We start from the raw sequence: 26,755 nt of genomic DNA on the forward strand, positions 1-26,755 counted from the left end.
AACTGGTTAATTGAACCTTTTCTTACCAATAATGTATTTAGAAAACTGTGTATGTATCAAAATAAATTATGTGATGATAGCATTATACACACACCACAAAACTATTTAAATTCTGATTATAAATGGTGGTTATAAAGAACTTTTATCCTGCACTGCAAAAGCAAGAAAGAAGCACAATCCTATTGAAGGCATAGAATGAAATAGCAGTATCAGAGCAACAGAATATATATGTTCTAAATCTTGTTAAAATTAATATATAGCAAGAAACATGTTCTATAAAAAGTACTTTTGAAAAATGACCACAACACAAACATTTTTCTTTAGCTTTTGAAGGTTTTTATGCATTGACTGTCACTTGATTTATAAAACCTAAGGTCAAATGTACATGTAACCTGATGCATAAGTTGCTACTATAAATAGTTTGAGATGACATAAAAAATAACATGAGGTACTAAACTTAAGACGTATCAAAAAGCTATCATAAATAATAAGAGAGAAAATGTTTAAGAGCACATCTGAGCCAAAGGATTAGCAACTGTGTTTCCATATCACATTCATCCAAACACCCAATTTAAGAAGAAGAAGAAGAAGAAGAGTTTGGATTTGATATCCCGCCTTTCACTCCCCTTCAGGAGTCTCAAAGCGGCTAACATTCTCCTTTCCCTTCCTCCCCCACAACAAACACTCTGTGAGGTGAGTGGGGCTGAGAGACTTCACAGAAGTGTGACTGGCCCAAGGTCACCCAGCAGCTGCATGTGGAGGAGCGGAGACGCGAACCCGGTTACCCAGATTACGTGACTACCGCTCTTAACCACTACACCACACAAGATTATTCATTCCACTGAAAAGCTACTCAGCAAGGATGAAGTAACAAAGGTTTCAAGTCTTACACTCTATTCCTTGGGTTCACAGCAGATTATATATATTATTTCAAAAGGTTTCCAGACATGTAATTTCCACATGTTTTAATCTTGAATAGTGTATTGCAAATACATTGATTTGAAAGCAATATGACACATTTCACTTTCAGCCTCATATAAAGAACTTATTTTGGTGTTTTAATTTATTTGCTTATTTTAATAATGCTTTTTCATGTCATGTTATCAAATACTGGGCCCACTGCTGACTTCCCATAAAGTCCCAATGATATTTTATTATTATTAAAATGATTGATAAATACCTAAATATCATTACACAGATTCCACTATAAAACAATGACATCATTAAAGTTTAATATTTTGAAGTCCCTCAAGTGTTTAATTGCCCTAGTTAGTAGAAACCTATTCTAAATACAAGCCTTTTGTTTGCAAAAGCCCCAAAACTGTTGGACCTCCTCCTAGAAGAGGTAAGGAAATCTTATTTTAATGTACATACTGCCTTCCAAACAGAATCTGACTTACAAAAAATACACAATACAGCAAAATTAAATGCAGGAGGTAATGGCAGCATCGGATCAAATCAGTTAGGGATGAAATAGTTTTTAAAGCCTGGGAAATTAAACTGACACCAAAAAAGTGTAGGTGCAAGGTAAGCCTCATTCCATCAAGGCGCTATCCCTGAGAAGGCTCTCCCTGGTCGCTACCCACTGTACCTCAATTGGTGGACGCATCTGGAGAGGAGTCTCCAAAGACTACCTCAACTGATAAATAGCAAAGTATTTTTGAAATAGTTCAAAGCCTCTTCTCTATTGCCCTCTGACAAGGGACGTTTTTTTTTAAAAAAAAGGTTTCTGGGTAGTGGAGGTGCTAATTTACTGTTTCAAAGTTTTGGAAAGTTTCTATAAAATACACAAATAAAAATAAATCTAAAAAATACAAGAGATGAGCTTGAATTCACTGCATATGTACTTGGAAGCAAGTTTCACTGTTACTCCTAGTTACTTGTGATTGCAACCTTAATGTGTTCCAGTGGATTAAATTATCAAAATATATACAATTTCAGCATATTAAATTTCAGCAAATAAGCAAAACTCAAACATTACTCAAGATATCACCCAAAGCTACATTGCGTTAAGTTTTACCTGTTTTCAAGAATATTCAGAGAACCCTGCTAGATCAGGCCAAGGGCCTATCTATCCATTCTAGAAGTCTGTGCTCACAGTGGCCAATCAGATGTCTATAGAAAACTCACATGCAAGACATGAGTGCAACAGTACTCGTCAGAGACCATGAATCAATAAAATAAAAACCACCCAATACTTTTTCTTCTTCTAAAATTAAACAAAAATATCTGCCAAATACCTTCTTAGTTTATGTGTGGCACCAATATCAAAAAACCCATATATTTATCGCTTCTGTGTCAAAGGTTCAAGTTCTACATTTTGCTTTCCATTGTGTCACAAACTGAAGCACTGCCATGGCATCCTTCCACATCAAATTCCCGAGTGATCATATCAAAGCGGCAAGAAACATTTAAAATATTGGGATTGCAAGAGAAATACAAATAAAAAGTTGCTCAGCATACTCAATGAATCTACGATGCAATAAACACTTGAGAAACACTTCAAATGACACGAGATCACAGTGTTATTCTGCCTGCCACAAGGTAGTCTCAAAGCTGCAAAACAAAAACTGACAGTTTTACCCTATTTGTGCTAGGCAACAGTTCCTGCTGAATATATATTGGTGGGGGGCTTAGTAGCTTAGTTGCATTTGATATCCCATTTAGGTTACCTCATCTCTCCCCATTCCTCCTGGTAATGGCAGAACATGGTATTCAGTAGAAGTGAAATTCAGGGCGCACAACTATACAATCAATACAGTGAAGTTGTTTCATGACTGAGTGTGACTTAGCTGGATAACAAACACGCTGTGTTTTTGGCCCACACATACTGTCTTCTTTGCCACCTCCAAACTTGTACCATAGTGAAAGAAATTAAATGTTTACTTAAGACCTTATGTTTCTGTCATTTAGGAAATACTGAACACACAATCATCTTAATTGTATCTTTAGCCCCATCTGTTAGTTTTTGATCCCATATCAAGAGGACTTATTATGGAGCAAGGCTTTAAAAAGGGATGCCTTTTCCTATCTGCTTGGTAAAGAAATATGCATTTGATTGGCTAACAAGATGAGCAGCAACACACCAATAAAAACTGCCAACCATCCTAGATTCATAGCCTAGATTATGGATTCACATTATTAAGTAAAAACAAATAGTCTTGTGGCACCGTAACCACTACAAATTTATTAAGGTACAAGCTTTAATATATGTCATTTGTTGTCAGCACTGCCCTTCTGCATTCTATGTAGATCAGTGGCTACACAAAACAAATAAATGGACATAACTGTGTTCAGAATGTTAATATCCCAAAATTAATAGGAGAACATTTCAACCAATCAGAGCACTCTAAGTGATCTTAAGGTGGCCATACTTCAACAAGGGAACTAAAGAAAACTCCAGTGGGATGTGTGAATTAGCTTACCAGTAGCCTTATTGTCTGTTCTGCTTTCAGGTTCTGCTTTCAACTGTTCTGCTTTCTATTTCTTCTTCTTGCATTTCACTTTCCTCTCACCTCAACCCTCTACGAATCATGTGTATATATGCTTGCCAATTTAAGATTACCCTTCATGAGGCTGATAGGGAGCAGATTCCAATTATAATCTACTTACAAATGCCACTATCTGACCAGCAACTTTCGACAGACCAAGGGCCACCTGTCATAAATCTGCTGGTAACATAGTAAAAACCTGTGTCTAGCTACCTTGTCAGATCACGATCTTGCATGACTGAATTACTCTGCCTCACATGAAAAAGATACCTAAGAATAGAAAGCTAGTATTTCAGGAGGAAGGCAAGGCTATAACTCTTCTACACACAGGGTACTTTTCTGTATGGAGCAACACTTAACTGTGCAAGCCCATCATCTGCAATATGAAATGGTATAATTAAGGCATAGGTTTTCCACTTATCTGCTGTTTGTGGGAGCTAGGCCCAAGTATCACCTTGTTAAGACTCTACATGCATAGCACTCAAAATAATTGAGGTTACATTACTTTGGGATGCACCATACAAGGATATAAAATAAGAGTGACTAGAACTGTTTTTTTAAAATAACTCCTTTATGAATGCTTTTAACTTTTAAGTAGTGTACAAAGGAACAGCAACTTACAAGACAGTGAATGTGTGCCTTTGGGTAAGTATTCGAACAGCAGAGAACTTTCCTCTCCCAGCATGTCAGCTTTCAGGGACAACAAGCTGTTCTTGCTCATAAGAGCTGCCCGCAGATTAGCAACTGCTACAGCCTGGAGCGCATCTTCCTTCTCTGGAGTAAGAGGCTGAGAGAGATAACCAGCTTCACCTCCTAGGAGTGCTTCCTCGACATTTGCATAAAGGTCCACTCTCTCTATTCGGCTGTCAGAGTTGCTGGATTCTGCCCCTGTCAGATCCACACCTAAGTGGAAGAAAAACCCAACATTAGTAAACATATCACAATAGAGTCCTCTCAGCCACATGTACATTTGTAGCACTTCCTCCATCCATCATTCCACAGCATCAGAATCAATATGCCTGCTTAAAATGAAGGAGCTGAGATTACTTTGTCTTTCCCCCAGTTTTATGATGCCTTCATCTGATGCTATAATACAACTGTTGCTATATTTGTGCAGTACACACTTTTGCAAAGTTATGCACTCATTTTGCAGAATATACACTCCTGCTGCTAAAATAGTAGCGGTAACATCTAGGGAAATATGGCTGCTGCTGAAGACACTCTATACCAGCACTCAATAGTGCAATATCATTATGGACAAACAGAACCTTAATGCCCCCTTTATACTTGCTCAGTTGCAATTTATTCAAACAACATATCACAACTTCACAACATTATGAATATTGTCCTTTGAATATATTAATCTTTTCCCAATGACATGCATCTCTACAGAAAGAGGTGGAGCTATAACCAGTATGCTCTCACAAGCTTGTTACTCCATTCTTTCACATAAAGATTACAATTACATAGAATGGCAACATGCCTTGGGTTTTGCAACAACTTTCAAAAATCAAGTATCAAAATGTTAAAGATTGTTTAATTGTCCAATTGTTAAGTGCAGATGTTGACAGTTTCCAGAACAAGTTGTTATATACTATACATGATTATTGAATGGCAATGTATGCAGATTAAACATGCCCACAAAACATTAAAATTCATCCAAAGTCATAGAGAAAATCAGTGAAATAGGTAAGTTAAGACTACGTCCCATAAAGTAAGGCCTTTCTTTATCTGAGCTGCCACTTGGGGCCCATTGTTAAAAGAAACTATGTTAAGAATTACATAAATGAGTACCAACGTTTTTTACCCTGCATTTCTTGTTATATTATACAGTACATAGTTCATGGTCACAGGACTTTCGCTCCTCCCTTCTTTTTGCTGCCCCCTGAAAATTTGCTTCTTGGGATTGGTGGAATGGTGTGAGTGAGATATGATACAGGGGCTGCTGATGAAGCAGGGAGGAGTTGGTGAAAATAATCACTCCCTTAACATGAACAAAGGAGTAACTTAGGATACAACCTACAGTGGTGCCTCGCAAGACAAAAAGAATCCGTTCCGCGAGTCTCTTTGTCTTGCGCTTTTTTCGTCTTGCGAAGCAAGCCCATTAGCGGCTTAGCGGATTAGCACTATTAGCGGCTTAGCGGATCAGCTGATAAGCGGCTTAGCTGTTAAGCGGCTTAGTGGATCAGCTGATAAGCGGCTTAGCGGCTTGGGAAAAAGGGGGGGGGACCCCGCAGGAACTCACAAGACATTTTCGTCTTGCGAAGCAAGCCCATAGGAAATTTGTTTTGCGAAGCACCTCCAAAACGGAAAACCCTTTCGTCTAGCGGGTTTTCCGTCTTGCGAGGCATTCGTCTTGCGGAGCACCACTGTATATAGTTCACAAAATGGTAGCAAAACTAACTGTGGGTGTGGGTTTAAGAAATACTATAATTTGATATGTCAGGGGGAAAATAATGTCACATTTACTCATTTCCAGAAAACCTTCAGACGAATTTAGAACACCAAGTCTAAATCAGATGATTCTGTAAAAACTTTTTTTTTTTTAGATATTCTTCAATTATCATAAAAGGCTGATATATTTTGGACCAAATACAACGGACTAGTACATGCTTCAAATGGTGTGCATGTCTCAACACACTACGTACAGAATATAGAGAAGCCTCAGAAAGCTTGTTTTAGACCCATCTTACCCTATTCATTTATTTTATTTAAATATCTATACACTACTTCTCTCTGAAAAACAAAACAAAAAATCACCACCAAAATAATCTAAAAGAAAAACCAAAAGCAATCTTCTAAACAGTTGTAAGATACCAGAGAAGATATTGATCAGATTCCCCAAGAACCAGTACACCCACACAATTGTTTTAATGCAAAATATACACCCACATAATTGTTTTAGCCTTGCAGATAGAGTGGAAATTAATCAAGTCTCCTGGGCAGTTTGAGTGCTGCCACCCACCACTGGTCACACATCAGATATAGAAGGAACAAAAAACAAGTCTTCCCTGATAACTGTGCAGGTGGGTGGGCTCAAATGGGAGGAGGTGATCTTTTAGAAACGTTAGCTTAGCCCCAAACAGCTTCAAGGTCAAAGAAGATAGTACTGCGAACTGGGCCTGGAAACAAACTGCGAGACAGTGAAGTTGTACAATAGTTATTTTGTAAGATTATACTCTGGATGTAGCCAAAGCTTTGCCTACAATCCTGGCCACAGTCACCTTAGAGATATCCAGGAGTAATGTCAGATTTGGAAGCACTCCCAAGCTACACACACACCTCGTTCAGCACAATCTCATTCAGAAGAGCCTGGGCAACAATTTTCACATCATCAAGTTTGCTAACCAACAGAATATCCATCTCATCCGATTTATGTTTCACTTTATTAGTTTCATAGTATCATAGAATTGTACAGTTGGAAGGGAGCATGAGGGCCATCTGATTTAACCCCCTCCAGTGCAAGAATCTTTTGCCCAACTTGGGGCTCAAACCCAAAAACCTAAGATTAAGAGTCGCATGATCTACCGACCGAACTATCATCAGGTCTCATCCTACAATCACCTAGAAAATGAGTCAGGATCTCAACATCTTTCCTAGAATCAGAAGAAGCTGGATATAATCAGCACACCTAATGACTGCCCAGCTCAAATCTCCAAAGTTTCCTAGTGTTTCCATGTTGATTATAACAGCATTGGAACAAATTGGAACCCTGCAAACTGCATGGCATGGAGACAAGAAGCAGCTTGTCAGCACCACTGTATCCTTAAAAAAGAGATCAGAACCAACATAAAACATTGTTGGCAAGCCCCGTATCTATCAGACATACCAGAATAACATCATGTTCAATATTACCAAAAGTCACTGAGGTCTAACAAAACTCTTGTCTGTTCTGGTTCCAAGAGGTGACAGTCATTCAGCAGGAAAGCAAGGCCACCTCAGCCCTAGAACCAGGCTGGGAAACAGGGGAGGACTCCAACATCACATCATGGTCTTCTGATTGTTCTGTTAATTAATGCATTTCTACTTGCCAAATGGAACAATTCCGCTCCTCCCTCCAAGCACAGTTCTGAGTCTCCTAACCATCCAGAAAGGATTTGGGGGAGCTGTGGTGGCGTAATGGGGGGGGGGAGAGCCCCCCTTGCACTAGCAGGAGTCCTTGTACTGGTTGCCACGAGTGCACCAGGCTAACTGAATCCAGACCCAGATTTTTTAAAGGATCTAGGTTAGGGAAGCAGAACCTCGTTCAGCCCAAGATCCATATGCTCTCATGGCCTACCTTCTAAGATCCACATAGCAGTGGTAGGCAGGGTCAGATGCAAAAATGGGCTGAGCAATGGATGAGAATCCTACCTTTTTACAAGAGATTCCATTCCAGCTATGCAAAAATTTGAGGCTTCTACACATACACATATACCACATATCCACCCTCCTCCCAGGTATCCAAGAGGCATTATCACAGTTCACAAACACACTGAACCAGACAAAAGCACTCAATCAAAGTGTGGCCTATAGAGGGGCATAGCCTAAGGAGAATCCTGAGGGCAAAACAGAGAGGCCTCTAGGCCTGAGATTTCACATTCCAGATCTAAGAAATCAGTTTCATTCAATAATCCCTGAACCACCCCACTACTATTCTCCCAACCTCCTTTTTTAGCAGGTAGAAGGCAAACAGTTTTCAAGTACATAGTAAACAGCAACCTATCATGGTGGTTGGGCAGAAAAATTGTTTTTAGTTATCCTGCCTCAGCATTCTTCTTCCACACCCACATCATGGAGCTGATGAACCAAGAACTGTACTGTCCAAGATTAAATTTACTGCTGCAATATGAAGAAGGGCAAGTCCATGAACTATGATACAATGCTGATAGAAGTTGACACAGATAAATGAAAAACTTAATTAAATTGTGGGAGCTGTACCTGAGACATGGCAGGAATACGAATTGAAAACCCTCCTCCATCTGGTACTGTAAGGAGTCAGGGCAGTTATTAACTGGAAACTCAGATTTAATAACCTTAAAATAAAGCTCTCTTTTTAAGATGGGCCATTCTGAAAATTATATTTCTGCTTAGTGCCATCAAATTAAAAACAAAAATTAATACTGCAATATAAACTTAAACTAAACTAAAAAGAGAATAGTGTAATATACAAGAGATTTCACTCTGGCCTATGTGTGCAGCGGAGTGGAGGGAGGCAGAATGTTGCTTTGCACATTTGGCTCGGTATGTGGAAGGGACAGCCATGTAGTGGGTTAATAAACCTTTAAATAACATCCGAATCAGCCCCAAGAATGTTCCCTTGATAATATCACCAATGTATCATCCATATGACAAGGGCATTCAGAGGAGCATTCTGTTTGTGTGGTAAGAATTAGCCAACTGCATTATACTAAAATACAGCCCTATGCAGGGCTTGATTTTTTAAAATAAACTAACAAAATGTTTACTTCAATAAACCTTATTATCTGAAATGAAGTATGTTTTCTGTCCTGACTAGTACTACTACATTTTTGTTTCCTTTAGAGCCCAGTTCACATTACTCTTCCTTGAATACTAACAGTGTGAAAGGACAACAAAGTAAAGCCACAATCCCTGTTCAAAAGGAACATCTGCATCCACATTAAAATCTGCCCAGGAAGCCCAGCTAGGAACACAGCGTGTACCGTATTTTTCGCCCTATAGGACGCACTTTTTCCCCTCCAAAAATGAAGGGGAAATGTGTGTGCGTCCTATGGGGCAAATGCAGGCTTTCGCTGAAGCCTGGAGAGCGAGAGGGGTCGGTGCGCACCGACCCCTCTCGCTCTCCAGGCTTCAGGAAGCTCTGCGCAACCCTCGGGAGACCGGCTCCGAGGGTTGCGCAGAGCTGCCTGCAGTCCCGGGATCAGCGCAGCTCTGCGCGGCCACCGGGAGCCGGGCGCGAAGTCCCGCCCCGTTCCCGATGGCCGCGCAGAGCTGCCTGCAGTCCCGGGATCAGCGCACTTCTCCCCATAGCCAGCCCCACAAGCTCGGGGGACAGTGGAGAGGCAGAGCGCGCCTTCCCGCTGTTCCCCGACCTGGTTCTTCCAGCCCCGCACCTGGGGGGGAAATAATTTTTTTTTCTTTATTTCCCCCCCAAAAAAACTAGGTGCGTCCTATGGGCCGGAGTGTCCTATGGGGCGCAAGATACGGTATATGAACTTCCATCTATGGGCACACCCAAGTAGGGTCTTCCTTTTTGTGGATTAACAATCACAGACTTCCTGGGTGATGTTTAACTAAGTCACATGCTGAACAGGCATTGAAATCAAGTGACGTCCTCTGATTTCAGTAGATCTGCTCCTGTGATGACTTAGTCAGATACCATCTAATGTCATCTGAAAATCAATATTGCAAAAGCTTATAGATACAAAAACATTTCAAAAAAGGTGCTGGTGGGAGTGTTTGTAGATGTCAATTCCCAAAGCAATCTACTTTCTTTTTAATAATACATAGATTAGGTAATGTTTGAGTATTCAAAGGAAAGGAAAGAAAGGAACATGCCAGAAAAAAGCAGAATAGTTAACACACAACTATATTTAAACTTTCAGGTAGGTAGATGTTTTGGTCTGACGCAGTTGAAATAAATAAAAAATTGTCCAGTATCACCTTAGAGACCAACTAAGTTTGTTCTGGGTATAAGCTTTTGTGTGCATGCACACTTCTTCAGATTTCAACTGTTCCCATTCTTCCTGTGAAGGTAATTGACCTCTACAGTGCCAGACTTTAATACCACAAAATCCTACAGCCCAGTGGTTTTGTATTTACTTAATCCTATAAAACTATATCCCTAATATATGTGAATGACCCAATAGGAAAAAAATAATAATATGCTACTCTTTCAGCAATTCAAAAAAATCCTTGTTTTCATGCATATCATAATTTAGAAAGATAATTTTCTGCCTATATTAGCACTGAAAAGCAGACTGAAAAGATTAAAAATAAGCCAGCTAAATCCTTCATTTGATTCTCAACTATTGATATGAAGAAAATCTGCACTATGCATTGGCTTACAAATTTTGTTAAGGAGACCAATGAAAACAATGTATTTTTCCGTGCTTCTTAATTTATGTATATATTTTTATATGGTTGCCTTTTGGGGCCCAGCTCCTTGAAGGAAGCTTACACCATAATAAAGCACCAATCTAAACTGATATAACAAAGGTAGAACCACCAAAGGTACCCACCAATAAAAAACAAATTAAAAAATATAGGCCAGTTAAAGTAATCATGGAGAAGTAACAACAATAACAGCAGCTAGCATTATCCTTACTCATATATCCCCAAGAATGATGTTCAGTTGTCTCTAAACTAATGCACAGAGCACGAGAAATAAGATGAACTTGAGCTCTTAATACAGGATGGTAAAAATAATATAAAAGCCATTGTTGAAACGTGGTGGAATGAGACTCATGACTGGGAAAGCAGTAATTGAGGGGCATAACCTATTCAAAAGCAATAGACCAAACAGGAAGAGAGGAGGAGGAGCATTATATGTAAAAGATGTGTACACCAGTGAGGAAAGCCATGATCTGAAGCATGAAAGGTAGGTTGAGACTATTTGGGTAAGAACTGTATGAGAGGGAAATAGCAGTAAGGTCACTGTAGGAGACTATCACCCATATTTTATGAAATTGTGGTTCATCCTAATTAAGAGATAACCCTTCTGTGGCTTTTAGATTAATCTGTATGAAATCTATTCAAACAGGATCAAAACTGCAAAATGGTAGGATTTTTTATTGAATCTTTAACTGGTGCTCCATATATTGCACCACTTACAGTGCAGACTGTCATTATACAACACAGAGTTCTAGCCCCAAAAGTACGTATGCAGGTAGTCTTCTGTCAACTGCTGGTGCGTGCAATGCTCAGTGTGAATTAGTTTATAGCATGCTACCACATAGACTTGCCTTACATCTGGTTGCAGTGATGGACTAAAAGCTAATACACACTGAGCTTGAAAACAGTCTCATACTGTACTTCCTTAATGTAAACTGCTGCAGCTGACTGGCTGTTTTTCATCAACCACCAAGACTGAAGGAGGTTGACAGAGACCTAAAATTCTAAGGTTCTAAGGTTAACTGACAACACAGTCAGTAATTCCACTGTAGGTATGCCGTGCTTTGATGTGACTGATTTGGGCAGTAATGCAGGCCCTACACACAACCCTGGACAGTTACCAAAGGGGTTGCATCTACCTTCTTCAAAATTCAGACTGGAAGAAAGCATTCCGGTAAGTAATCATTTTATTTTCTAAGAGCCAGTGTAAAGCCACAGGAAAACATTTAACATATAATTTACATGGTTATGCTTCATGTTGTATATGAAACAACATTTTTAAGCTTGAAAGTTTCCCAAGATGGCACTGCTGCATAAAAAGACACAAGTACAATACACAGAATTTGAATAAAATCTTCAAGAAACTGAGATGTTGACTATTATATAACAGGAAATGTGTTGGTTATTTTACATAAATGGATTTCCATTTTCAAAGATACTTCGTACCACTGCTACTTTAGAGAACATGTTATGCAGCTTTTAAAAGCTTTTTTTTCTGGTACAGAAATATTTGTGTTTCTCTTGTTAATTTATCTATTTAGGGCCTAATATAATTATTTTTCACAAGTTTTCATTAATAAATTCAGTTACTGGCATTGAGATATACAGCAGCTTGGGAGGGGCTGCCTTCAGAGGTCTTCTAAAAGTAAAATAGTTGTTATTTACTTAGCATCTGATGGGAGAGCATTCCACAGGGCAGGTGCGGCTACCGAGAAGGCCCCCTGTCTGGTTCCCTGTACTCTCACTTCTTGCAATGAGGGAACCGCCAGAAGGCCCTCGGAGCTGGATCTCAAGTGAAAAGCAAGACATATCCTTTACGCTACTATACAAGTAATCAAATCATTAAAGTTTATGGTCTTTTAACTAGTATGCCACAAATGATTATGCATTCACATGAATGATTATACATATCACATGATATGATTCTACAGAGACAGAAAGGGGAAAAAAATCTTACTTGTTTCACGACTACTGTATGGCCATCCTTGGGCAGATAGAAAAGGTGGTACTGGAGAGCTTGTTCTGCTGTCATCTCCCAGTTGCTGTGTAATATGGCGCACAGTATCTTTGTTTTTTCTGTTCTTTCTGCGCCCAGTAGGCTGCCATCCATCTGCAGCGCCTTGTTCTGAAAAAGTATTCTGCATTGTACTATCTTTGGCAGACTGCAACTCATTTCCTCCATAATGAGATGGAGAGCTCTGTTCCTCTTTGATACGCAAGGATCCATACCCCATATCACTAGACCACAGAGATTGGGATGAAATGTCATCATGACTATCCATTTTTTGTTCTTGATCCTCTTTTCCATATGTGCTTCCTCCTTCATGACAACTAGCAATGGCTGAATCACCAGAGGAGTTTGCAGGACTTGTCCGCCGAGCTAGCCAGGGAGATATGCTCCTACCAGCCACCACTGCCGAAATCAAAGCATCTGTACTACTGCTGGAGGTTGCTCCAAGTTCATAATCAATAAAATCATCTGATGCATCAGACTTAATGCTTATGTCAAGAGCAGCCTTTATGAAATTGTGACAAGCTTGAACAATATCAGTCATCTGGAGATAGCTAGCAGCTGACATCACTTCAATAACATTCCTGCTGGTCAATGCAAGGTGTGCAGAGTACATGAAGTCAATGATTGCTTTAAACCCCTGGGCTGTTACAATATCTAAATGAGTGACCGTTGCCTGGTCAGAAGTCTTCTGCACCTGGCAGTACAGTGTCTTGAAGTAGCGACTGCTCCCAAGTAAAATGTTTTTGTGAGCCTTGAAAATCTTTCCCTCCACTATAATGCAAACATCACAGAGGATGCCATGCTGTCTTTGTTCATTGAGTTCTTGAAGCAGATGACGATAATGGGAGGCAATTTCCATGTCTTCCTTTCGATTATTCATTTAGAAATATTTGTGCTACTGCTTCCACACAGGTCTGTAAGGGAGAAAGAGAAAGGCATTATCACATTAAAGGGGCTGTCATACTATTTAAATCACCACAAAAATTCAGAGAGGCATTTAGCTATCTTTCCAAGTTTGAAGACAACAATAATTAAGGCATTATACTTAGAACAGAGAGTTTATTGCTTGACTTTAATATTGGATTTGCATTTAATAGGCAGGTTTTTAGAAATGCTAATGTCAGGTGGGGGGAGTTGGTAATTATTGAGATTACAGCAGCTGGGAGGAATGATTTAACCCATTCTTCCCCTGCTGAAATCCTCAGGAAAATCCCTCATTTTAGCAGCAATGGGGGGATTTTCTGGCCATGCAGATACCAGCTTCAGATAATGGACTTTCTCAGGCACACAGCAAGGGAATAAAGAGTTAAATTCCCCCTATCAGCTTGCTGTAAACACAATAATTATTACCCCTTCAACTAATGCTATTTGTGTTTTTAAAAACCTGCACATTAAATATAAAGAAGCACTTGAGGTCCTATCTGGCTTGGTCCAAGAGAATAGCCTGCACTGAATATGTAAACTTGGACCATCAATATTCAATAGCTTTGAATATTCTTGAAGCTTTGAAGATAGCATGCCAGGATACTAACCTTTCAAAACTAATCAAGAGAAAGTATGACGTATTTACCACAACTACAGAGAAAAAGAGACTGAGATAAGCTTCCTGTGTTAAGGTATCAAATTTTAAGATCCTAGCAAGCTAGTGTTGATAATTATGTTTGTAGAGGCAAAGCATCCTATAGCAGAAACTCCTCAGGAAAGAAGTTACTAGATCCTGCGCGAGAAACAGCTGAACTCACGTCAACCTCAGCTAGGACTAAGGGTGGTCAGTGCCCATAGATTACGGTGATTGTTGGGAAGGGAGAGAAAACCAGGCAGATGTCAGAATTAAATGAAGAGTTCAAAACGAAGCAGGGCAAAGGCTAATAGAGTTCTGCCAAGAGAACAAGCTGGTCATCACAAACACTCTTTTCCAACAACACAAGAGACGACTCTACACATGGATATCACCAGATGGGCAGCATCGAAATCAGATTGATTATATTCTCTGCAGCCAAAGATGGAGAAGCTCTATACAGTCAGCAAAAACAAGACCTGGAGCTGACTGTGGCTCAGATCATCAGCTTCTTATAGCAAAATTCAAGCTTAAACTGAAGAAAGTAGGAAAAACCACTGGGCCGGTAAGATACAATCTAAGTCAAATCCCTTATGAATACACAGTGGAAGTGAGGAACAGGTTTAAGGATTTAGATTTGGTGAACAGAGTGCCTGAAGAACTATGGATGGAGGCTCGTAACATTATTCAAGAGGCAGCAACGAAAACCATCCCAATGAAAAGGAAATGCAAGAAAGCAAAGTGGCTGATTTGGAGGGGGCTGATGGGAGTAGGCCCACTTTTTGTGATCCTATCTCTTTTTCTATTCTTTTAGATGTGGCAGCCATTTTGTGTTGTGCCATGCACTCACAGCTGCCATTTCTGACTGGTGCCCACAGCACTTCAACATTCCAGATGTGTTCATCAGCCCCAAAAGGTTGGAGTGTACAGATTAATTATAGCTTTATAAGACACTGGTCAATCCATTTTCTTTTAAATTTATCATCAAGTTACTTACAGAACCATTTTATACCATGTACTTTCTGTGCTCAGTAGATATCTGCTGTTTATACTTTTCCATTGTTTTAAAAAGCTACTAAAATGCACCCATTCTAATAAATTTCCTTCAATGAAATTTTACATTCTCCTTTTCCTACCTGTACTATGCCTTGTAGGTCTTAAACTTTTGGATAAACTGTCTACAGAAATCTCTAGCCAAAACCATGTCCATAGTAAATAAAAAATAAAAAAAATTATGTGGGCCATATTCCAATGCAGCAGCTCCACTGGCACAACAGACTCCCATGCACGCAACAGAACTTCAGTTCCCACATGCTCTCAAAATCAGCTGAGGAGATATTAGGGGCACACAGGGGGAGCATAGGAAACAGAAATTCCAGCACAACAGCAGAACCCCACTGGTGGACCATTGTATAAGAAAGTCTGACTAAAATGCATTATCTGCTGAAGTTATTATCTATTCTGTATACTTCTTAGGAATAAGAGTACATGCACAAGCAGCAAATTGCTGCCAACTTTCCAACACCTAATCACACATGTGAATGCAGTTAAGTAGCTTCCACACAATATGACTTTATGATCCAATTTATTTTTCTATTACACTGTCATGAGTTAAGCTTGTTATTAATTCAGCTTCCATGCGAGAAGTGTCCTTCCAGTGTCTTCAGATAATTCTTTGTTGACATTATACTCATTATCTTAGTCTCCCTCTCCTTCCCTAGCACTAGATAATTTCTCTTGGAAACACAAAGTCAGCTAATCACACAATGCAATCACCCACCCCCAGGTATTTACCAGCTTTAACCACATCTGGTTCACAGTTACTGGTAAGCATAATTGAATGTCCTTTAGCTGAGAAAGTGTATATCAGTGTGTGTTGGCTGCTTCAGCTATCTATTCTACATTTGGTTATATTTAGTCTTCTATAATAATTATTCCTTTCCCATTTAGCCAACATGAAAAATAAGAGATGAGTCATTGCTAGGTTGACCTACTGAGACTTACAAGTGTCACTAAATTTCCTTGGATTAGGGCCAGGTTCTTTGATTCTATGCTAAAAACTCAATTCTTGCACCAAAGTAGCTCAATATCCGCAAAAGGGAATAATTTATGCAAATGACACAATACTATAAACTTAATTTACATCCTTCACTTTAGTAATAAAAACAATATTTTTGATAACCTGGCTTTTAATTGAATTTAAATAAATGTGTACATTATATTTCATAAATGCTTTCGAGGGTATTCAGGCAACATGAGATCACTTTTACAAACTGTATATACATAGATTACAAACGAGCACAGTTAAATGTGATTCAGGGATGAGGAAGCAAGCATTTCTGTGCAGCTAGAAAGGTGACAGACCTTCCAGAATCCTGAATCCCCGAGTTTTTGCTTAGTGTCAACCCCACAGATTAGGCAACAATTTTTAATCTGCAGACTAAAGTTTAAAATGTCTCCCAATGACATCTTCATAGACAGTAGCAGCACACTGTTCTTCATACTATTGCTTCCCAGACAGATGAAATCCTAAACGAAAACATCTAACCATAAATGACCACTATGAATTTTCAGAACTTGGGAGCATCCAAAGAAATGAGGTTCAGCAAATGAGCTTTTCACTATGCTTGGAAACTAAGCACACTTCTCACGGTGAAACCTTAATGAACTGCATGTTATCTTTTTTTTACACTGATAATGGAAAGATAGTTGCCTTCAAGTTTAAGGGAATTGTCCCATTTTCTGCAAAATTGCAGAAAAGTGTAAAAATGCAACTGAAAACAAAAGGTATCTCTCACCACAATTAAGAACATAATCTGTGTGGGAATACCAAACAGAAGTCTAGACTGCCACCACTTAGCAGAAGTTTCTAAATACTATATGAGAAAAACAGAGGGCCAGCTGAAAAAGAGAAATGTTTTAACAGGTGTTCTGTATCCCATTCAATAGTATTTGCTGATATCAGTAGCCAAATGTACATCAAGAGTCAGGCTTTTTGTGAAATCAGAATCCACAGCAATGCCTTCCAGTGTGGTAATGAGAGAATGTAGGACTTCCACTTCATCCCAACATTCTATTCAAACACAGCTCATCTTTTTATGAATTCCTTTCTCTTCAATATGTTTCACTCCATGCTACAAAATGCCATAATAACAGAACTACTGAATTGTGCAGTGTGGTGCATGCAAAAGAATGTAGTTCTTTTCAAACGTTTCTCAACGTTTGATTGACTCTTTGTAGGTCAATTAAACATTGAGAAACAACTTCAACTCTATAGAACTGAAGAGATATAGTTACAATTTAATTACAGTTCTGCAATTAAATTAATGAAGAGAAAGAACAGGTCTTGAAAAATGCAATCCAAAAAACTTCTCAGGCATGGACTATCAACTTTTGCAGGTCAGACTTTCTGGTTCTTACCCCTAATATGAAAGAGGCATTTTACTTTTAGGACACCTAATCTTAAAACTAGCTGATATCACAAGGAGGAACCTTTAACAAAGTACAGTAAAGTTGTTATACGGCTAAAAACACAATTAGGAAACCCCATAGAATTATTTATTATTTCATATTGAAATGTTGACCGTGATTAACTGCATCACAAAGAACTTAACAATGTAGCTATGGATTTAAAGTAGATATGCACCTTTATAAGGGGATTATGATGGCAAAAGTATGTATCATAAAGTGGGTTGTATTAATTTCCTAGAGTGAAGAAGTGTACAATTTAAAACAAGCAAGCATGCAAACAGAAAGAGGATGTCCTGAACCCTTTCAACATATATACTCCCCCCCTTAAAAAATTGCTTCTTCCCCTACAGGTGGGTGTTAGTTCTCTTCAAAGAACCATACTGTGAGCATGGAGAACAAAACATGAGTGGAAGTTTCAGCACTATTCCCCCACCCATGCTTTACTTTCAACACCCCTACATTTTTAAACAGGGAAATAAGTTACATGGGTTCTGACACAAATGTTAGCTGCAGTAACATCTAGTTTCCCTGCCAAGCTAGCAATAGTTCATCAAAATTTATTTCAAGTTCAATTATTCCATTTTGTATATTCCAGTTTTATAAACACAACTTTTTTTCTCATCACAAATCAAATTTATCTCTAGTAGAAATATGATATGTTTAAACAGATTAATTGGCAATGTGTGAAACTTTTAAAGCCAGAGCAACAATAGAACATGATATAACTGCAATATAGGTGTCTGTAGTCAGAAAATTTCTGCATCTCTGCTTTGATTATTTTTCATTTTTCTCCATCCACTACAAGTGTACTTTCTACAGTTTCTGGATATGTAAAAAGTAGGCAGACCCCTGGATGGATGGATGGATGGATGGATAGGTATCACACAATAAAACTGTAACAGTGAATTTTGTTAACGAATTTATGTGCAAAAGCTATTCTGCAACAGTCTTTCAGAAAGAGAAGTGGGGGGAGAGAAAGAGAGATCACAAGATGTCCAGATACAGTCAACCCACGTCTTCTAAGTTCCATTAGACATCTGGACAAAGCACAACAACATTCAATTATGGAAGTCAATGCTCCTTTCTTCCCCACCTCCCCCTGATATTTGAGATGAATTAGATTTGTTAAACCATTACTAAAAATTAAAAATAGAAGCTAGCCAAAGATACTAGCTTACTTTAAGCTATGTGATTATTTGGCAGTATGCACTCCATCAAAGTGACTGTGGTTAGGTTTGCAGCAGGGGAACTAACATTGCATGCAAAAGCTTCCAAGTTCAATCTCTCGCGTCTTCAGATAGGACTGGGAAGGGCTCCTGTCTGAAACTCTGGAGAATGGCTGCCAGTCACTGTCAACAATACTAAGCCAGCTGGATTAAGGATCTGACTTGATATAAAGCAGCTTCCCACATTCCTACACTTCACAGAAATGAGACTTAAAATGGGAAGTATTTGGATTTCTTATCTTCCTTGCACTTTAATAAAGAATATTATCATAAAGCCAAAAAAAAATAAAAAAATAAGATACTACAAAACCAGCAAAAGAGTTCTGGTATCATCCCTACTCATTAAATATCCAGTCCACCTACAACAGGGGTCAGCAAGGTTTATCTTCCTGTGGAGATCCCTCTGTGGGCTGGATCTTCCATGCGCGCCTGTGATTTTTAGTTCTACACAGATGTGATTTTTGGAGTCTGCGAGTACGCAGATGCGATTTCCGGCGCTGCGGAAGCGAGTCCCCATGCCACACTGATTTATCACAGCGCGCGAGTGGGCAGCTCAGTTCAGGGGCAGCTCATGGACCAGTCAAACGACCTCCACGGGCTGCTTCTGGCCCATGGGCCTTAGGTTGGTGACCCCTGACCTACAATTCTGGTAAAATTCTGATAGCAGAAGTTTCAGTACTTCATCCTACATACTTTTGCTGTGAGCTTTTGGTTCATAGAAAGCACAGTCACACAAAGATTATTTCTTTGGCAGTGCAAGAAAAAGTAGATAGAGTTCATAATGCATGCAGGTCCCAGTGTGTCAACTTCTTTATAGATGTCTTGCCAATTGCCACACTTACCAGTAGTTGTCTGTATAAGGCATCGCTGATTTCAACACAATTATGGAAATGAAATTTGACACAAAATGATAGGTGAATGCAAGAGAGTAATCAGACAGGAAAGGCCCACGAAGCTGTTGGGGGAGAATGGTACTCCAAGCAAACGCAACAGAAAACATTGGAGGACAGAAATGGGAGATACAGTAAATCAAATCTTAAATTTTGGCATGTAGAGGAATGGAGTCATAGAAGCTGACTTTGTCAGCAAACCTCAGCCACCACATTCTACATTAACTTCCACCACCAGATGTGCATACAAAAAACCATGCTTGCTACTGTAGTAACCATTGAGATGTAGCAATCTGAAAGAGGTCTCAGCCTTCTCACAAAAGTTGTTTGAAAGACTGTGGCTGCTCTAAACTACAATCTGAAGATTAAAATGCCAGGGACATAACCCAAGAATGCATGACCACAGGAGAACCAACTTCAACAGTAACTAGCAAGTTTCTCCCATTCAAAATGGCCTACCAACCAACTATTCTCTGCCTTAGTTAATCTGAGCTTTAACTGATGTCCCCAAGTTCTGCCTCAACCATGGCCAGAGACTGTAAAGGCCAATAGATCAGGCATGGGTCAGATGAGAATTAAATTAACTACTTATTAAGACTCTCCAAGAACTCTAAAAGGTTAGTCATGATGCGCCCTTGTGGAAGCCACACTGGTCCTTATGCAGAAAGGCTTCTTCCTCTATATGCTTCTTTAATAATGTTTTCCACCAAGTTTTATGGAACAGATGTTAAGCTAATAGGCCCGTGATTTCTCAGATCCCCCCACCCCACGGCCAGGAGTTTCAACAGTCAGGACCAGCTTCTTGCTAAATGCCCAATGTACAATTTGTGTCTCTGTGGAACCCAAGACCACATAAAAGAAAGATGTGTATAAACCTCCAGCAGACATGTCAAACACCAACAATTTTGCCCGTGAGTAGATAGCAAATTACTGTGGATCTAAGAATTTATTTATGGCTCCCGATGGAAGCAGCCTGGATTTATCATGCCACACACCAGTCAAAATATTTTTGCTGGACACTTCCATGTGGATATGAAAGTGAATGCTGGAGGTGAGTCAAAAAACCCTGAGTGGAACTCAACATTGCCCTATGACAAACATTCCATCTGCACAAGCAATTCAGCTTAGCAGACAGAATGATCCTCCTACCATGAACTGTTCTGGAGGTTCTCTCGATGCCCCTCCCCAAGCTAATTCTGGTGTGGGGGAAAGCACTTTTGTGGAAGTCCTTGCATCACACTTCCCCGATAAGGCTTGTTAGGAGAATCCTGCCCCTTAATTGTACTTATCTAATAATACTATTTATTTTAAACTTATTCTAACAATATGTAATTTATATACCTCCTTCACTCAAAGATGCCAGAGCAGAATATGTATAAGAAAAAAAATAGCCCAAAACTTAACATTGTAGAAACAAAATGAAATTCATCAATTAAATTTACAGTAAAAAATTGCAGGCAGCAGCAACAGCAAAAAACAAACAAAAAAAAACCCTTATACCCAGTTCTACAGTGAATCTCAACACTACCCCTGCCCCACTAGACAAAGAAGTACTGGTACATCTTCAACTACCAGTGGAAAGCAAGTAAGGCTGAGGTATGGAAGGATAGTTCATTCCATTGGTGTGGATACACTTCAGAGAATGTCCTGCCACAAGCACCTACACCGTGGACCACATTAGGTTTAGGAACCACCAAAATAATTTTATCTGCAAATCATAGAGCAGGGTATGGGAGGAGGTGTTTTTTCAGATATTTGGGACCCAGGCCATTCAGGGCTTTAAATGTCATCATAAGCACCTGAAAGACAACTGGCAGCTAGTGCAAGTATTTCAAAATAGGTGTGAGCAACCATTGGCACTTCCCAGTTGCAAATTCCAGACCACTGAAGGGCAACTCCACATAAGAATGTATTGCAATATAATAGTCCAATCCGAAAACTATCAGAGCTATCCCTGTCCAGGAAAGGCTATGTCTGGTGAACCATCAATAACTGGGAACAATCACTTCTAATCATGAAGCCACCTGACTTTCAAGTGACAAAGATGACTCCGGAAGTGTACACATACCCAGGCTACAGACCTGTTCCTTAAAGGGACTATCCCATCCAGGACAGGCTGTCTTACCAAACCCCATAAAAGCCCACCCATAGCATCTCCATTATGTCTGGATTCAGTTTACTGACCCATACCTAGCCCATTACCACCTTGAAATATCAGGTCAGCACCTGCACTATTTCTCCTGATTCAGACAGGACTGAATGGGATTGAAATTGGTGGTGCACCACCATCAATTTCTTAAGCACCTTGCCCAAGGAGCGGTATTTATTTAACAACTACAGGTTTAAAGAAAGTGCCTCTTTTAAAGCCACTGGCACCTTCTCAGCCCTCAACATTAGCTTTTATTACCAAAGGAGACATGCAGTAGGCTGAATCCCTTTAAGCTTGCCCACATCCTCAGGCCATAATAACTGAAACTGATTCAATAAAACTTAACCAGATGATGTTCTGGACACATCCACAAGACTAGTCCTAACTACAGTATCTAATTCTGTATGGATTCAAGCAATTTTATCTTCAAAGTGCTTAGCGAATTAGTCACAGAATGCCTCCAATCATCTCCTTTATCGGGACAGATACAAATGGCCCCTTCACTGTGTGTATAAGATTTTGGATGCCTACTGCAAGCTGCAATGGTGGCAGAGGTGAAGCTCTTCACTGCCATCACTGCCACATAGTAACCACAACTGTATGCTCATTAGCTGTGTTCAGTCATATGTCTTTCAGGATTTACCCAACTTGTGCTACACCATAGTCCATCCTGTTTCATTGCCCACAACTCCCCAGAAGACTATGGAGATCTGTAAGTTCCATAGTGTCTGTCTGAGAAGGCACTTGGGAACAATTGTGTTGAGATCCCTTTCCACTTCAAATACTGTTTTGCAACCAGCTGTGAATCTGATGGTACTATTGTGCAGCTTTCTCTGAACGCTAACCAAAACATCACAGAGAAGTTTTGTCAAGTGCTTTGCTGAAATCAAGCTAAACTGTATCCACATAATTCCCAGTGTCTACTAAGTTTCCTAGTAAAGTGATACAAGATAGAGATAATATTAGTTTAGCGGGATTTATTATTGGCAAATCCATTATGCTAGCTTCTGTGAATTACTACATACTTTAAGAATTTAATTTTGCATTCTTTCCATTTTGGGGGGAAACTGATCAATTGATTGGGAAGCCTACTATGTCTTACCTTTAAACTGCCTAGTTTAAGATAAGACAACAACCATTTGAGTACACAACAAATATTCAGCTAATCCTATTGTGCAGGGTGTCAAAGTTTTCTGGCATAGGTACAAAGCTTCAGAGTTCAGGGAATTATAAGTGTAAAGGATAACTATTTGAATTTCAGGGAGCCTTTTGAGATTTAAACTAAGCCCCTTTTATCCTTTTATTTACCAATTAAATTAAGAATATAGTAACAAGGATTAGTTCACACTACAAATAATGCAGGAAAGCCATGTTGCTAAAAGAAGCAAACAGAACTCAGCTGAAAAAAGGATCACTGCTCAGGAGATGTGGGCTGTTCATGAAAATAATTTTGATTTAAGAAGCTAGAAAGGCAAAAAGTTATGAAACAAAAACTATGCATACTGTACTTGTATTATTAAAACCTTGAAGGAATGGTGAATATTGCAATGAAAAGCAAAAGCTTTCATGAGGAAGTAAAGGCAAGAAGAAATGTATTTTAGAGTATGTCGAGCCAATATCAAAACAATACCAGACCAAGCAGGCACCTACAGTTTGTAATTAAGGCTGCAATCCTAGCAGTGTCTACTCAAAAGTAAGTCTCATTCAATTCAACGAGGTTTACTCCCAGGAACTCAGGTAAGTAGGTTAGGTTTGAAGCCTCACTTCGCTTAGGCTATCCACCCAATAAAGTATGCCAAGGTTGTTTCTGTAAGCTACTCAGAAAGCTTTTCTAATATACAACCTGGAAGAGAAGGACATTGGCTCTACTGTATGGATGTCCTAGAAAACACAAGCCATAGGGACAATGTGGCCCATTTCCTCTGTTCTCTGAAATTCCAAAATCTGACCTGTATATTGCCATACATCATTTATTAAAATAGTTATTATGTCTGTTTAATTAGCAAATAATGTCATATGAAAAAGAAGAAACAGATCCAATTAATTTACAATGCATAATTGTATCATTCTCACTTATTTAGATATGGCTTCATGGAGTAAACAGGACATCATAGCCTAATCAAAAGCTGTAACAATGATTCCAATAAGTAGTCTACTAACAGCAAAATTAGCTTTTCATCATCCATTTAAATAACAATCAACACTAGTATCTCATACCGCAAGCCTAAACACACTTACTAGGGAGTAAGCTTAACTGAACACAGCAAAACCTACTTCTAAGTAAACATGCATTAGGATTTCACTGTCAGATTTGCTCATTATTTTCAGGATGGAGAAATACAAGTTCTAGTTAATCAAGACCTGGATACTGTTTTGTAGATCCTGTCTGTCCCATAAGGCTCTCCTTTGTTAACTTGTAATACACCAGAGGATAATTTTTCACTATGTGGAAAACTGTGGTTAACAGTAAGCTCTAAAGTCTAAGACTCTAAATGCATACACACCCCATATCATGAAAGGACTACAAGACTGAGAACTTGACAAGCAATAGCTGCATTCAACTGCTATTAATTCAGTTCAGCACCGCCAATCAATAAAACAGAATTGGCTGTCAAATGCTAAGAGTGGTTCCCTTTATCCCTGAAATACTACTGTATTTAAAGTGACACAGTATAAACTGCCAAACTTTAGTTCACCGAGCTGGCGGGGGGGGGGGGGGATATTGTGCAATTTCCAAAGTTTGTGTAAAACTGCAGCTTTTGTCTGTCTCGTGGCAAGAAAGCCGTGTCTAGCTTTCCCTTTTACCAAAATAGAATACTCTTCTCAAAGAAAGCCCCTTAAAATAGAAGCAGTAAAAGTAGGGAACCAAGTTACAGTATATGTACTGGTACTTAAAATGCTAGTGTACAACATATATTTAGAAAATGCAACTAAACATTTGAAATGACTCAAGTATTAAAATGCATACAATAACTTCAGTACAGGTGCCTGCAAAACACTGTTTGCAAAACACACTTCCTTATTAGCATATATATAAACACTGCTGATAATAACCTTGTCTCTAATCCAGGCTAAATAAATACTTTGAATACAGAGAAAGCTAATTTTAAGAAATATCTCCTAGTAAAACTGCCCTTTGTTTCTATATTTCTTGACACATCAAAAATACATTACTGCATACAATAGTTCTATTATATCTATTTCTGGCTCTCCAGCAGTACAGCAAGCAATAAGGAGCTGTCTTTAAATTGAAGGAATCCTCCCACTGTTAACAGTCCTGGAAATCTGGTTCATTCCTTATTTGCCGTCTGGGATTGAGTTATCAGATGCTACTTGCATGACTTTTACAGAACTGACAACCTATTTACAGACACAAAAAGGCAATCTACAACTTAAAAACTTCTACCATCACCTTTAGGTTGTTGTTTTTTAAAGGAAACCTTTTACTCTCCCTACAAATTATTCTTTTGGGGTGTTGACACCCCCTTCATAAAATGTTCCCTACCTGTATGCAACATTTTCAAATCAATTCCCTTACTTATCACAAGCATATTATGTAGTCCTCCAGCTTTAGGCAGGGAAAGCATTATTCTGAAGACTGGGTTTTTAAAAATATACAGGGTCACTACCAATATTTCAGCTTGCAATTAAAATGGAGGAAGGCCAGCCGATCGGTGCCTGACTTCAGGGGGAGACAATAACCCCAAACAGGCCTGGCTTTAGAGAGGCAGAAAGAGAAAGCAAGCGAAGGAGAAATATACAACATGTTTCACCAGTATTATTACCTCATCCCTTTCTTCCAAGCAGTTTTGAGCCACTCTCTCTTGTCAAGCTCTTGGGTCCAACTTGCACAGATGCTTATTTTTAAACGCTGTGGGGTGGTTTTTGTTTGCTTTTCAAATAAAATTATCAAACCAGAATGGAAAGGCTTGCTATTTCACGAAGTGGAGCTGCTGTTAAAATGCCCCCTTGTCTCCTCTCCACTCCCTTGAGCTGGGTGTTGACGCAGCAGAAATTACCAGCTGGAAAATTCCCCTTTTGGAGGTTAGAGGGAGGGGTGGGGTGGGGGGAGAAGAGGAGGAGAGAGGGGGTGGGAGAGAAGCAGGGAGGGGGGTTAAACCCTGCCAGTCACAGAGCTGTCCCCCATCTATCCACCCACCTAGCCCCAAATAAGGCATCATGTCCCGAGGTGAAGGAAGATCAGAGGAGCTCCATGCCCCTTCCACACACAGGGGGGTGGGAAAGTCATCTCAGCAAACCGCCCCCCAACCACGTCCCACCCTCCAGCTGGGATTTTACCCAGCTGCCCTTCCAGCATATCTCAGGGAACAGGCACAGCGTGCGTGCGCCGTGCGCAAGGAGGACGCGCGGCCCCCACGAACCTCCCATGGGGGGGCTAAAATCCATGACAGGGGGGGGGGCGAAACGAGTATCCTTTGCCTTCAGTTAAGAGAGGTGGGGCAGGAGGAGGGGGGAGAAGGGAACCCGATGCCCTCATTCAACTGCCCCCCAAAGGTCAATTTCTCTTCTCTGCTGTCCCCCAAAGGAAACCCCATCCATAGTATGTGTGTGTATATATATATATCTATATATATCTATATATCTATATTTGTTTTCGTAGATTTTCACGGGTACAGGAATGCAGGTTTTGGTGTCCTCGGGTGTCTTCCCGTGTAAAAGTTGGGGTGTCTAGGCGACGTTTCGACGAGGTCTCACTCGTCATCTTCAGGCTGGTGCTTTCGGCTTCTTGTTACTGGAACAGAGCTGTTCCAGTAACAAGAAGCCGAAAGCACCAGCCTGAAGATGACGAGTGAGACCTCGTCGAAACGTCGCCTAGACACCCCAACTTTTACACGGGAAGACACCCGAGGACACCAAAACC

The 26,755-nt window shown here is 39.7% G+C and overlaps 1 protein-coding gene across 7 annotated transcripts in view; it reads right to left on the reverse strand.

The window, feature by feature from the left end:
• The window catches only part of ZBTB46 (zinc finger and BTB domain containing 46), a 51,356-nt gene that overhangs the window by 23,532 nt on the left and 1,069 nt on the right, over window positions 1–26,755 (reverse strand). For 3 of the 7 annotated variants that reach the window (XR_014527161.1, XM_083507418.1, XM_083507419.1), the window contains exons 2-4: window positions 25,659–25,908; window positions 12,523–13,493; window positions 4,113–4,394 (exon numbers count right to left, since the gene is read on the reverse strand). Coding sequence is in view for 4 of the 7 variants with exons in the window: in XM_083507418.1 (XP_083363544.1) it covers window positions 4,113–4,394; window positions 12,523–13,459 (1,219 nt within the window). In the remaining 3 variants the exon portion in view is untranslated. Of the gene's footprint in view, window positions 1–4,112; window positions 4,395–12,522; window positions 13,494–25,658; window positions 26,267–26,755 lie in introns of those variants that run through there. The other 4 variants (XR_014527160.1, XM_083507421.1, XR_014527162.1 and 1 more) reach the window with 3 other exon arrangements.

This window comes from Podarcis liolepis (genome assembly GCF_965112155.1).
Source record: "Podarcis liolepis genome assembly, chromosome: 6".
NCBI classification, from domain to species: Eukaryota; Metazoa; Chordata; class Lepidosauria; order Squamata; family Lacertidae; genus Podarcis; species Podarcis liolepis.